This window comes from Fusarium redolens, assembly GCF_020744475.1.
Source record: "Fusarium redolens strain MPI-CAGE-AT-0023 chromosome Unknown BKA55scaffold_2, whole genome shotgun sequence".
NCBI classification, from domain to species: domain Eukaryota; kingdom Fungi; phylum Ascomycota; class Sordariomycetes; order Hypocreales; family Nectriaceae; genus Fusarium; species Fusarium redolens.
In genome coordinates, this window is record NW_025763665.1 from 883227 (window position 1) to 896815 (window position 13589).

At 47.7% G+C, this 13589-nt stretch overlaps 4 protein-coding genes and 1 non-coding gene across 5 annotated transcripts; 2 read left to right on the forward strand and 3 right to left on the reverse strand.

The window, feature by feature from the left end:
- Positions 1-1285: 1285 nt before the first annotated feature.
- BKA55DRAFT_553824 (uncharacterized protein) lies at positions 1286-2621 on the reverse strand. Its single transcript, XM_046191557.1, has one exon. It carries the CDS (start codon positions 2255-2257, stop codon positions 1628-1630), a length of 630 nt encoding a protein of 209 aa, XP_046054767.1. The 5' UTR covers positions 2258-2621; the 3' UTR covers positions 1286-1627.
- Positions 2622-4846: 2225 nt separating this feature from the next.
- Positions 4847-5899, forward strand: BKA55DRAFT_589439 (PQ loop repeat-domain-containing protein; the record flags this gene model as incomplete). The annotated part of the gene is made up of 2 exons (XM_046194931.1): positions 4847-5000; positions 5241-5899. 2 exons carry the CDS (start codon positions 4847-4849, stop codon positions 5897-5899), a joined length of 813 nt encoding a protein of 270 aa, XP_046054768.1.
- Positions 5900-6948: 1049 nt separating this feature from the next.
- On the reverse strand, positions 6949-7046 carry BKA55DRAFT_t44. Its single transcript has one exon. It is a non-coding gene; the product is annotated as a tRNA-Ser (tRNA).
- Positions 7047-7172: 126 nt separating this feature from the next.
- BKA55DRAFT_633312 (uncharacterized protein) lies at positions 7173-10378 on the reverse strand. The gene is made up of 2 exons (XM_046196976.1): positions 9782-10378; positions 7173-9731 (listed from the first exon to the last, which is right to left on the reverse strand). Exons 1-2 carry the CDS (start codon positions 10289-10291, stop codon positions 7368-7370), a joined length of 2874 nt encoding a protein of 957 aa, XP_046054769.1. The 5' UTR covers positions 10292-10378; the 3' UTR covers positions 7173-7367.
- A 186-nt stretch (positions 10379-10564) lies between these two features.
- BKA55DRAFT_553829 (methylenetetrahydrofolate reductase-domain-containing protein) lies at positions 10565-13259 on the forward strand. Its single transcript, XM_046191558.1, has one exon. It carries the CDS (start codon positions 10945-10947, stop codon positions 12964-12966), a length of 2022 nt encoding a protein of 673 aa, XP_046054770.1. The 5' UTR covers positions 10565-10944; the 3' UTR covers positions 12967-13259.
- The last annotated feature ends 330 nt before the right edge of the window (positions 13260-13589 follow it).

A 13589-nucleotide genomic window follows, 5' to 3' on the forward strand; every position in this document is an offset into this window, starting at 1 on the left:
ATCGATGAACAAAATGATAGAAATGACCGGGAGAATCCAGAAAACGGATGAGTTGAGGTTATTTGATCGAGGTTGAAGAGGATGCAAGATCGACGAAAGCGATTGTCCGGTGACTGCTCGGCTATTACGCCTTCAAAAACGGCCCATGGTCGGGCTTCGATGTCCGAAGCACGACCCGCCCGTGTCCAATTACCGGACAAAGCCGAGGAGATGTTGTATCGAACTAATACCCAGCAAGACCAAAAGCCTTTGCGACAAAATCTCTCTTTTGAATCTATGTTTTCATTTAGAGCGAAAGACAAAGACAAAAGAACAGGGATAGATGGAAGACGGGATACAAAAAAGAAGCAGGATGAGATAGAGATAAATCGGATAGCTGGTTCCTGGCGGAGCGGAGCAGGCGAGGGAGAGCGTCTGCTACTTTTGCATCAGACTCGGCGTTCTGGGGCATTCAAAGGGCATGATGGGAGCTGTATTTTTACCACCCTTTACTATGTTATGTTTAGAGTTTAGTGTTGTTGTTACTATAGCTTATTTGAATCCTTTGTGAAAACAAAAGCACGTTCATGAATTGTGTGTGGCAGTTTATGTGGGAATTGAGGGTAATTGGAGCATTCAAGATGCGTATTTGTTTAGCGGAACTGTTATTGCAGCAAGATAACTCAAGACTGTCTCTTCAAAGGTGTGTTTATATAATCTATCTCCTCAGAGACATCTCGTGGGCATTGCGATGCAAGTTCCACACCCGCCGGAACGATGAACACAGCGTGCTTGGTACAAAGAACGGTTTAATCACCTTAACTTGGGGGAGACTTGGAATTTAAACTTATGTTTTTTTGACCTAGATAATTGATTTAAACTAACGATCAGCAAATATTAGACCATTAAGAAATGGATGGACCATGTTATACGCTGGAAGGTATGCTATGGTTTGACGGTTTCATGGCTACATTTTTCAACTAAAACTCCAGCAATCTCTTGTCTCCTTTTGCTCACGAGAGGTCATTCTTGTCGTTCGGTTATAGAAATTGCAACAGTGCCTGAGAGACTAGAACATACGAGCATGATGTTTGTGACATCAAATGCAACGTTCTGTTGCTCTGAGGACCCGAGTGCCTCTTGTACGGGATTAGAGCTAATGCGATACAACATATTAATATAATTCTAGCGCTTTTGTGTGCTTCTTTTAGTGGTATGATGATCCTTCAAGTATAGTTGCAGGCATATTGAGTATCTATTTAACTAAATGGCCAACATCTCATCAGGATTATATGGACGTAGCGTGCACATAGAATAAAGAATATCGTTATAATTTAATTAGAATCAGCGAGAGTCTGACACGAAATTCTTAGGATTATGACAGGAATATTTCTATTAGGCATAAAATGCCACAAATATAGATAACAATTAGAGTTTATCTGATGCGCCTATTCATTATGCGCAGTGGGAATCTCTAAATCAAATTCCCATTTTCCAACGCCCGTTGAATTACCAAAACTCCAAAGTCTAAACTAATAGACAGATTCATCACATTCGTTAATGATTTTGTTCGCCGTTGCTTCAAATATAGTAAACTCATACACCGGAGTAGACTCGGTGAATGGGGGAAGAGAGCAGAGTAAGCAGCTTAATAGTGAGCAGTAGCCAATCTCTGAATCCAACCTGCTTGCTGTTGAGGCTGATACTCTGGGACCTCGACGCCAGGTTCAGTCATCATGGACATCTTGAGCCATTCAACGTAGTCCTCGAAGCCAGTCGTGCTGCCAGTGACATTGACCTTCTTGACGCCCCTGACACCCTCAAACATGCGTAGATTGCGATATCCGACGCCAAGAAACATCGACTGAACAACGTCAATGGTGAGCTCGTCAAGTCCGCTGTAAGCTTTTGTCACAGCATCGGCGTCGTAGGGGAGATCGACGTCAAGACGGACTTGGGTGTGAAAGCGGCGGATGCTTGGGATGATGGAGGACTCCTTGACGGGGCCATACCAGTTTCGGAGGCGAGGGAATGAGGTGAGTAGTGTGGGATGAGAGAGGAATGTATTGCAGCCGTAGAGAAGATCTGTAGCTTCATCGTGGATCTGGCGGTTGGTGCGGAGGAGAGAAGCGTGGACTTTTTGCTCAGGGCATGGTCGACCACATCGGGTGTATGGCGCTGTGAGGAGAAGTTGATCGTAAATTTCCAGACGAATCTCAACTGGGAGGTCGAGAAAGCCGGTCTTGTGCGGTTCTTGTTGTTGGACGGTAGTGGCCATGGTGATTGTTGGTATCAAAATGTAGTGATGTAAGTGATGGTTTAAGTTGGTTAAGAGTAGATTGAATAGAGTCGAAATGACTAGCGGATGTCGACAAGATCTTAAATCAAGTTTGGAGAGCTGCTAGACTGATGAATGACTAGGTAGGCTAGCTGCTGTTGGCTTGAATGATGTTATCCAATGGTGTTGATGTTATAGTGCCGATCTTTGAGGCGTTGAGTTGTATGATATGACAGGATTGATAAGAGTGTAGATAGTTGTTGTCGAGATGATATGAACGGGAGGGAAACAAGAAAGAAGAAAGATTGGGAGTTGAAATATATATATATATTAAACGTTACAAGGTGAGTCAAGAGAATTGACCTTGATTTAGACGTGGTCGTGGACATGGCCGATAGACGGACACACCCTCCCAGGTCCTGACCTTGAACTTACGAGACGCCAGGGCCAGGAACTAAAAGATTACAGGGATCATGGGTTAGACCAAGGATCGGGACGGGACGGTACATGCAGAATGGCTGACGATTGCAATGGAAACAAGGTCACTTTCTAAGCCACGCAATTGAATTGCGGGTGATAATTGGTTCCATTCGAAGATAGAATCTTTATCTTAGCTACACACCCTGCAACGAATGGATCATATCACACGGTGACTGACGTTGACCGAAGGATTGAATTGTCACTTTTCTTGGTGTCTTCAAATGTGTCTTGATCTTAAGTGGCATCCATCCATACCTGTCAGACAGATAAGCTGAGCTGACTCGCGCCGGCTTTTAACTCTTATGAGCTGAATTGACGAAATGAGCATAAGCAAGTGTCGATCTCTTGAGTAAAGGCTGTGCAGCCAGCCATGAAGACCAAACTATTAATTACCTGGTGACGAGTAAAAGAGATTGATGGCGGTGACTGTACTGTAGTGTTGCATCAAAGCATAAAGTTCCAAGATGCCGAATGCCGGCGCCTAGGAAATAATACGGATCTCCCTTCGTGTCTAGTACACCCACAGATATGAGACTGATACTGATACTGATATTCATGAGCTGAGCATAAGGTGACAAGTACCGTCCCGGTGCCGAGCGATGCCCCGTACGGAACGGCCGTTGAATCCACAGTTTGGCAAGGATTGAGATCGGGAGCCAGAGAGCCCCCTTTTTTAAACCTCTAGCGATCTATGATGACGGTCTAGGCTCTATAATGCTTAATTGGTGATTCTCTCCTTCAAAAGGTGAGTGTTGATGGCGGAATCGTCGTCAAAGATATATACGTCATGATCATAAAGATAAATGAGCAACATCTAAATCTCATGATGATGAGTGCAATCTTGATCAGAGGGGCGGCCGCAAACGGAGGCTCAACGCCGTCATCAAAGCAACCTGCCTCCATTCCCAGTCCTCTTCAACCCCTGTGAACTCCATTGTTTGATGTTTTCCTCTCAGGATAAGTCGACTCGGGTGGGTTTCCGGACCACTGATTCACTAAGGCTCGGAAATAGCACGGCATGCAACATAATGCTGCCACAGTCGACGATGCAGTAGATAATGCAACCAAGCCAACCGGCAGTGTAAAAATAAATAATAAAAAGAAAGTTACCGCGCATTCCATTTGATTCAAGATGCCCACTTCGGCTCCGATCCTACCGACGACGACGATTCTCCCAAGATAATAACCCGCGAGGAACTCTGTCTCATATAAACCGTGTCCGGCCTCTCCCGATCCTTTTCATCACTATCTACAGGGTCCGCATTTTGAGCCTCGTCTCGCCTTGTCTGGCGTGCTTTTTCCCTTCTGGCATGATCTTAAGGCCCATTTGCGGCTGCGGCTCTGCAATTCCCACACCGCTCGCTACCGAGACAAGGGTCTAAGGTGAGAAGCATCAGGTTAAACACGTTCTAGAAAAGAAAACAAGATCTTCGAGGGGCGTGTAAGGTGAAAGGTGTATCCACTCGCTTAAGATGTCAGGGCGTCTTCGGGCAATTCCCGTTGATGTAAACTTCTTTGATGCTTTGGTTCACTGGCTCATGCCCTTGTTTCTAATAATCATCGAGTATTAGTATTGTCCCTTCTCGGTGTTATTGTTGCATTTGTTTTAGGTGAAATAAAATCTGCTCGGATGTTCTCCGTGTGGTTGATGAGCTGCAACATGAAGCTTTGATCATGATGAGGTGAAGCATTAGCATCTTAAAGGGGTTCTTCTTCATATTGCATTCCTGTTCCCTCTGATTCGGTTCATATCGATTAATTAGCAATTAAATATTCAAGATTGTCTTCATCATGATGAAAGCTTGAGTTGCTGGATTGATCGGCTATTCTTAATTGGCTCATGTAGCCACAATCGGTACATATCAGCCACACTTGTGCAACCTGGCATTGAAAGTCACGAAAGTACGTACCGAGATGGCGTCAGAACACATGAGCGTTTGCTTCACCTCATCTCAGGACTCATTCACCTCCTCAGTCACACGATCCATCACTGTAGTCCTCACCTACCTCAACTCTCTTTCATGAGCATCGCATTCCTTCTTTCTCTCCTTTTCACTCCATCTCAGCCTTGACGCGTAACAACGCCAAGATACGAGATTGTAGATAATAATGGCTGTCGGCTTCCTCACGTTCCTTTCAGGCCTCTTTGGATGGATTTATTTCCTCGCCTGGAGCGCGTCTTTCTATCCTCAGCCCTTGCTGAACTGGCGTCGTCGCTCCACCAGCGGCACAACTATCGATTTCCCCTTTATCAACGTCCTCGGTGAGTGCCCAACCGCGATGTCTCCTTATATCCATACCCCCAGTGAATGGCATGATATAAGTGTCAGAATAAACAATATACACCCCTCTCCTCTCTCACCTCAGTCAGCCCGGCATCCTGGACCTGATCACCGCCACATTAACGATCCTAGTCCATGTCTCGTTCAGTTCGTCTTCATCTTCAATACTAACCCATATTCGTATCTGTCAGGCTTCGCTGCATACTTTAGCTCAAATGTAGCTTTTTACTACTCACCAGAAATTCGCGCTCAGTATGCTGCGAGACACAAGGGCCTCGAATCTACCGTACAGTTCAACGACATCACTTTTGCCCTCCACGCTCTGTTTCTCTCCATCATCACAACCTCTCAGTATCTCGCTCCATCGTTGTGGGGGTTCACCCCGAACTCTGGAAACCGACCCAGCCGGTTTATTCTTGGGGTAGCAGCCGGCTGTATCACTGGGGTTCTCTTGACATGTGTCATTGTTGCTTCATCTCCAGGAAACGATGCCGTCTATGACTGGGTTGCCCTTGATATCGTCTACGCCGTGGGCTATGTCAAGCTTATTGTCACTTTAATCAAGTACACTCCCCAGATCGTCACTAACTACAACAACCAGAGCACCGATGGTTGGAGCATCTCTCAGATCTTGCTGGATCTTACTGGTGGTGTCCTCAGCGTCAGTCAGCAAGCCATCGACAGTTATCAGCAGCGCGACTGGAGCGGCATCACCGGCAACCCGGTCAAGTTTGCCCTTGGCAACATTAGCATGGTTTACGATACCGTCTTCATCATTCAGCACTACGTTCTATATCACGACTCAGAGAAGCCGCAGTCTAGTGATCGCGAAAATCAGAGATTGCTGGATGAGGAGCGAAGAGCGGAGCGCAGCGAGTGATTTCGTTGTCTTTGACTCGACAAATGGCGATGAATACTGTACTGGTGCATCTTTGTGTGTTTACGGTGGTGAATTGATTTGTGCATTGGATACCCTTGGCAGCACGATCTACATTGCATGATAGAGTACGGATCATAGGCAACCCATTCGCTGTATCGTTGTGTCATATAGCCCATCATGTGGCAGATAGATATGATTGTTCAGGAAATACGATGTGGTGACTGCATCTGGACAACTGGAGAAGACTCGGCTTGAATCTACCATCAGGCTTAATGTCAGCATGGTCACAAGCCAATAGTAGCTTTCATGTCAACCTCCCTCATATGGGTGTGGCCCCTTAATCTGACTCCCCTGGCAATGATCTTAAATATCTAACCGGACATATCTGGGCTGCTGGGGTGGTGTGCGAAGCTGTATTAAGGATACTGAGTAACGTCACGGCTGGAATGGGAGCTATTGGTTCTGACTGAAGCTGAGCTTATGCTGATCATGCCGTATGAGATAGATCCTTGATCGTATATATCGACGAATGCAGTCACATCCATAGAATTGTGCTCAAGTCTTGTTCTATCTGCCAATTATGTCTGGTGCCGTCTTTTACTCAGCCGCGCTGACTGCGTTATATTCGTACCTAGGGAGAGTGAGAGACCATGTTTATGACGGGCTCATGGAGTTTGACACCTGTCTTTCCGTATACAGAGCCTAAACATGAAAAGGAAAAAAAAAAAAACAGGCCAGAACATCCATATAAATCAGAGGAAACCAATTGTATTTTCCCCTGATAAGAATAAATCCAGCATATACATACTGTTAAAGTCATTAACATATTGCTTGCCTCCAGGTTGTAGTGTGCCTGTCTACAGGGTAATTATCCAGAAAGCACTTTAGAATACCTTCCAAAAAGAACTACAAGAGCAGCCAACAGGAAGGCCTGCGTTCTTATTAGACAAGCAAAAAGCAGGATACAAGTCCTTGTCTTATCGAAAGAACTCATAGCATAGGAAAACAAAAAAGATCTTCAAGTAATAAAGAAGAAATGCAAAAATAATCGACAACGGCAGGATTCGAACCTACGCGTGCGAACACAATGCCTATGATGTCTCGAAGAGATAGCAGGGCATCGCCTTAACCACTCGGCCACGTTGTCTTCGCTTATTAAAATTTATCACAATGTTGCTGGTATATAAAGGGAACAGAATGAAGACATCTAGGATATTTATTTAAGCCATGGATAGCTGCCTACAGCTTCGCTTTTGTTAAGTTATTTGTTGAGCTGTGAGAACGTATATTGCTTTCTTTCGTGCCTCAATCATGTTGAGATGACGTGGATGGTCTGTATGCTATTGACTTCACTTCGCATAGTGATAGCTCGAGCTCAAAAGCACTGCAAAGCATCAGATGTCTATCACTGTCTATTTTGCCTCTATTTTACAGTTATCGTACAACCGTCTCTACCAGTTTAGGACGTTTATTTTAATACAAAGTTGATAGTCTTGCCTCCCCTTACAGGGATGGCTCTCTTTGCTGCGCGCAAATCATATTGCCCTTCAGAAAACCGCGCAGCGCCCTCCTTAGTAGCAAGAATCTCCCGGACCATCCAATCCCGAAGCTCATCACCAGACAGCTCAGCCGGAGGAGAGGGAATCTCGACCACACCGCGCACCTTGCCGTTGACCTGTACGGCACAAGGCTGTATTCGCGGACGAACGAGTTCGGACAGGGAGTTGTCCGGCACAGGGAAGCTCGTGGACGAGAAGATGGAGGATGCGGAAGGGCAGAGAAGGGCCCAGCATTCCTCAGCAAATGCGGGCGTGATGGGCGCCATCATAGAGATGAGAGCACGAGCTGCTTCATGTTTGACGACTGGGCTGGCGGCATCGTTTTCGGCCAAGGTATTAGTTAGGATCATAAGATCCGATACCACAGTGTTGAGGGAGTATACTTCCTCATAAGATGTAGTGATTGATGTGATGGTCCGTTGGAGATGGCGCCAAATAGCCCCTTCAGCATCCCACTGTTTAAGCTCCTCCATGGACGCAGAGCCAAGACTCTTGTGTTTCTCAACAAGATATTCTCGAGCAGTAGTTGTCTCGTCAGCGGGTTCCGCAGCAATGGCTACGGTCTGGTCATGGAGTCGCTGCAGCCAGCGGGTGACACCCGAAATCTTGGCCTCGTCCCAGTTGAGCACGTCACCAACAGGAGCTTGGAATAGCATGTGGGCGCGAGTAGCATCAGCACCGTATTTAGAGATGAACTCTGAGGGGTCAACCCCGTTGTATTTTGACTTGGACATCTTCTCAAAAGAGACATTGGCCGTTTTGCCAGATGATACCACCTTGGGCCGATTGGGATCAGTCAGGTCAACTTCATCGGGCTTGAGGAAGCGGCCGTTGTCAGGGTCGATGTATGTTCTGCCATGGACCATGCCCTGAGTGATGAGGCGCTTGAAAGGCTCCGCAGACTTGTATGTTTCCTCGTTGTATTGAGGAAGCAGAGGGGTTGAGGCCAAAAACTTGAAGATGAAGCGGGAATAGAGGAGATGGAGAATCGCGTGCTCGATACCACCGATATAGGTATCAACGGGAAGTGTTTTGCCCGCTTCGGGAGAAAATAGTTGTTCCTTGTTATGGGGATCGGCGAACCGAGCATAGTACCAGCTTGAGTCAACGAATGTATCCATGGTGTCTGTATCTCGTCGAGCAGGGCTGTTACACTTGGGGCAAGTCGTATTGACAAACTCAGGAGACGACTCCAAAGGACTTCCATTACGCGTCTCTGCCCAGTCCACGTCAGGGAGCTTTACAGGAAGCTGTTCGTCTGGCACAGGGACCGGACCACAAGAGTCGCAGTGAATGATGGGAATGGGAGTGCCCCAGTACCGTTGTCGGCTGATCAACCAGTCTCGGAGACGCCACTTCTCGACAGACTTGGCAAGATCAGCCTTCTCAAGCAGCTTGACAATTTCTTCACCAGCAGCTACTGAATACTTGCCCTTGAAGGAACCACTATGTTCGGTCATGACGCCATGTTCGACAAAAGGTTCGTTCTGCATAACTGTTGTTGACTCATCCTCTGATGCGGAGAGAACTTGTCGGACTGGCACATCGTAGTGATGTTCCTTCCAGAACGCATTATCCCGTAGATCGTGGCCAGGAACACCCATAACAGCGCCCTCACCATAGTCGCCCAAGACATATGGCGCAACATAAACAGGCAGCGAGACCTTGGTGGCATCGGGAGTCCCCTCATGATACGCAAGTGGGTTGATAGCCCGCAGGTGAGGCAACAAATAGCCAACCTTGGAATCCGCAGGCAGGCCAGGGATGGTGTCGATGAAAGCTTGTAGTTCAGGATCAGAAGCCGCGAGCTTAGCTACGATTGGATGACTGGCAGCAAGAGCCACATACTGGACGCCAAAGAGTGTATCAGGTCGAGTGGTGAATACTTCGATCGCTGCATGAATATCGTGGCCCATGGCAAGAACGGGGAATTTGACTGAAGCGCCAGTTGATTTACCCAGCCAATTCTTCTGCTGAGCCAGAACTCTCTCCGGCCAAGCATTTTCCTTTGCAAGTGCCTCGAGCTCCTCGAGAAGGGCTTCTCGGAACTCAGAGATGCGGAAAAACCATTGCTTGAGTTTGCGCTTCTCGACCTTGACACCGGACCTCCATGAGTTTCCATTAGCATCAACCTGCTCGTTTGCAAGCACTGTTTTATCCACAGGGTCCCAATTGACCTCAGCTTCGGCTTGGTAGGCAAGACCTCGTTCGTGTAACATGAGGAATAGTTTCTGCGTGTGTTTGTAGAAGCTGGGATCACACGTTGATAACTCCTGGAAGTGGATTAGAACAGAAACCATGGTCTATAGGACAGAGAACCTACACGATCCCAATCCCAACTCCCATTCATGAGTTCCAACTGATCCTTCATCTTGGCCATGTTACTTGTCGTCCATTTTTCTGGGGCAACTCCTCGTTCGATTGCAGCGTTCTCAGCTGGAAGACCGAAAGCATCCCATCCCATAGGTAACATGACTTTTTCGCCCCTTAGGGTTTGGAATCGAGCGACGACATCGGCAATGGAGTATACTCGCAAGTGACCCAAATGGAGCGTGCCCGAGGGATATGGAAACATTGGCAGCACATAGTGTTTATCTTGGCCATTTGTTCCCTTATCAGAGACTTTAGAAGTCTCATTGAACTTGTCCCACCTCTTGCGCCATTTGTCGTCTATTGAAGTAAGGTCGATAGCGTAGCATCGCCGTGAGATTGCTCCAAGAGTCGCAGTTCTGGGGTGGGCGATTATCGGACGTCGAATTGAGCTGGAGGAGAGGCTAGACAAAGCGCGCCGAGCCGTGGCGCAGCTCATGAGCCTTTGGTGCAACAGTGGCATTGGTACGTAGGCATAATACGATCCAGAATCGCATCAATTGGGTCGACCTGGGTGTAGATGTTTACACTTGAGATTTGATGTTCTGTGTTCTGCAAGCGATAGTGGTTGAAATTTAAAGCTCGGGCCATGTCAGTACATGGGTCACCACTTACACGATACCCGTCTCCATGTACCGTTGGGTGCGTCATGGCTGCTAACGTCCAGTGGCCATACCGAGAACGGTCGCTGAGGGCCGCTAACAATTCAGTGTGCAAATGATGTACCCCGCTATCGCTAGGTAGTATCATGGATATGGATGCCCCGCTACAAAACTCGTCCCCTCCACGATCTAGAATAACGAAAAGAGACGCCGACGTCTTTGCTCGACTTGTCTCGTCTCACTCCGAGTTATCTCCTTGAATCGAGAACCCTCCCCTCTTCAGTCTGAGAACGATAGCTCTTAATCGATAAGAGAGGGCGACAAGTCAGCTTTAAGCTAACTACCCTTTCCGGTATCGCATCTCTCTCCTCTTCAACTCTGTTTATCGACGATTCGACGGTTCAAGTACCCTCCGACGATATCCGTCCAACTTCAACTCTACAACTATCTCAATTCATATCACGAATAAACACGAATCATTGACCCTTCTTGATAAGTCCTGCCGTCCGCTGCAATGGATAAGATCACCGATCGCATCGCTGCTCTGCCAGCTGATGGCACATACTTTTCTCTCGAATTCTTCCCGCCCAAGACCGCCATGGGTTTCTCCAACTTGCGAGACCGTCTTCACCGAATGGAACGTGCCCTTCGACCGCTTTTTGTAAATGTCACTTGGGGCGCGGGTGGTAGTACATCCCAAAAGTCACTTGAATTGGCCGAGTTGTGTCAGAGAGAGGTTGGACTTACAACCTGCCTGCACCTGACATGCACCAATATGAGCAAGAAATTGATCGACGAGGCGCTTTCAGATGCGAAAGCACTGGGAATCAAAAACATTTTGGCCCTACGAGGCGATCCCCCGCGAAGAGAAGAATATCGCGACCCAGAAGATTCCGAGGATGACGGAGGCCAGGACTTCAACTGGGCTGTTGACCTGGTCAGATATATCCGCAAGACACATGGAGACTACTTCTGTATTGGTGTCGCAGCTTACCCCGAGGGACATGCCGAAGAGAGCCATCCTCTTGGACAAAGCTTGGAACACGATCTTCCTTACCTTGTACAAAAGGTGCAGGCTGGTGCCGACTTCATCCAAACCCAGCTTTTCTTCGACATCGAAGCATACGAACACTTCGAGACCACTCTACGAGAACACCCCAGCGGTGCCTTCAAGGGCATTCCCATCATTCCAGGTCTTATGCCCATCCAGAGTTACCAGATGATCAAGCGCACAACCAAGCTGAGCCACGCCAAAATTCCAGACCATGTCCTCGCGCGCCTCAATGCTGTCAAAGGTGATGATGAACGGGTAAAGATGGTCGGCGTGGATATTGTCAGTGAATTGATAGACAAGATCAAGGACATCAAGTCCAAGACACCAGGTCCAAAGGGCTTCCACTTTTACACGCTCAACCTGGAGAAGGCCGTGTCCTTCATCCTGGAGCGTGCGAATCTCATCCCTGACCCTCCAGAGAACGAGGAAGCTATCGCAGTGGACGAACTAGCTATCCCCTCGCTACAGATCAATGGCAGCGCCAACATGCGTTCCAGCAGCCACTCCCGCTCTCGGCAGTCAAGAAGACATTCTTCTGTTGCCTCGGACCCCCACAATCGTGTTATTGTTGGTGATAGGCCGGCGATATATCCTGAATGGGAGGCTACTGGACAGGAGGCCGGTGTGCGTGCCGAAGCAATCAACACCCGCGCGAACACTCTCGCCATTTCGGAAGGCGAAGGCGTTTTGGGCCGTGAGGCGACATGGGATGACTTCCCCAACGGCCGTTTTGGTGACGCCCGATCACCCGCTTATGGTGAGATTGACGGATACGGCGTAAGCCTCCATATGTCTGTAACACAGGCTGTCAAGCTTTGGGGTCACCCCAAGACACGGCAGGATATCAACGACCTGTTTGTCAAGCATATTCAGGGAGAGCTGTCCGCCATTCCCTGGAGTGAGGAGGAGCTTCGGGCTGAGAGTTCAACTATTCAACCTAACCTCCTGCAACTCAATCGCAAGGGCTGGTGGACTGTCGCCTCGCAGCCTGCCGTCAACGGCTTGCGATCCAGCGACGCCACTTTTGGCTGGGGTCCACCTAACGGCTTTGTCTTTCAGAAGTCGTTCGTCGAATTCTTCATTCCCGCCAACGAATGGAACACTCTCAAGGCTAAGCTCACATCAACGGAGCTGCAAGACTCTGTGTGCTTCTACGCCAGCAACGCACGCGGAGATTATCTCTCGTCGGACAACAGCGATCACGTGAACGGGTCGACGGAAGCCGGTCCGAGTACGAATGCCGTGACATGGGGTGTGTTCCCCGGAAAGGAGATCATCACGCCTACAATTATTGAGGAGGTTAGTTTCCGAGCTTGGAGCGAGGAGGCATTTGGAATCTGGGGTGAATGGGCCAAGGTGTACGGCAGGGGTTCTGAGAGTGAAAAGCTGTTGAGCGGCATCAAGGATGACTATTGGCTGGTCAACGTGATTCATCATGACTTTGTGGAAAAAGATGCTCTGTGGCAGCTTTTGTTGAATTGAGCAACATGTTTACCCTAAGAGATGTCAATGAAAAAGAAAGTCAAAATTGAGCAACTCCTGAGCGAAGTCAGTTTCTCGCGAGCAACGAAACACAACTGAATTCACAGCAGAATGTTAAGGATATTCATTCCTCAACTTGAGAACAGAATCACTTAGATCAGAGCCTTGCGACAAGATATATTAAATCTGATCTTGCCATGTGATTGTTGTCATAGAATTAATACCCGGTTTTTAGCATATCATAGTGCTTATATTATAAAGGTTATATCACAGGCGAAAATACACTGGGCACCATGTGTTAAGACTCACGTTGTTTATTAAGTGAGTACAGTAGCTAGCTAGAACTCATACATACCCCCAATACTATTCATGCCCAAATGACACCTTACTAACTGACCGACTAAGAAGCCATGAACTGAGTCGAAATGCTTGATGTCAAAGGAAAGAACTGAATGCTTTTGTGTTGCGAGAAAAAAGGGGTATCTGTGCTGGGAAAACAGGGGGCAAGGGCATGAAATATGGTCAAAATACCGACAGCAAGGCAGTAAAAGCCGATAGAGCCATATGTCGCTAACAAAAAGAGTCGTTCCGCATTCGTGCTTTTGTGGTATGTTGTATAGTAC

What these genes read in the sequence shown, in the direction of transcription:
- BKA55DRAFT_553824 (XM_046191557.1), bottom strand. Translation starts at nt 2,257, where the DNA reads ATGGCCACTACCGTCCAACAACAAGAACCGCACAAGACCGGCTTTCTC.
- BKA55DRAFT_553829 (XM_046191558.1), top strand. Translation starts at nt 10,945, where the DNA reads ATGGATAAGATCACCGATCGCATCGCTGCTCTGCCAGCTGATGGCACA.
- BKA55DRAFT_633312 (XM_046196976.1), bottom strand. Translation starts at nt 10,291, where the DNA reads ATGCCACTGTTGCACCAAAGGCTCATGAGCTGCGCCACGGCTCGGCGC. An exon ending in GGAGTTGGGATTGGGATCGT is followed by an intron (nt 9,732 to 9,781) that starts GTAGGTTCTCTG and finishes ATCCACTTCCAG; the next exon opens with GAGTTATCAACGTGTGATCC.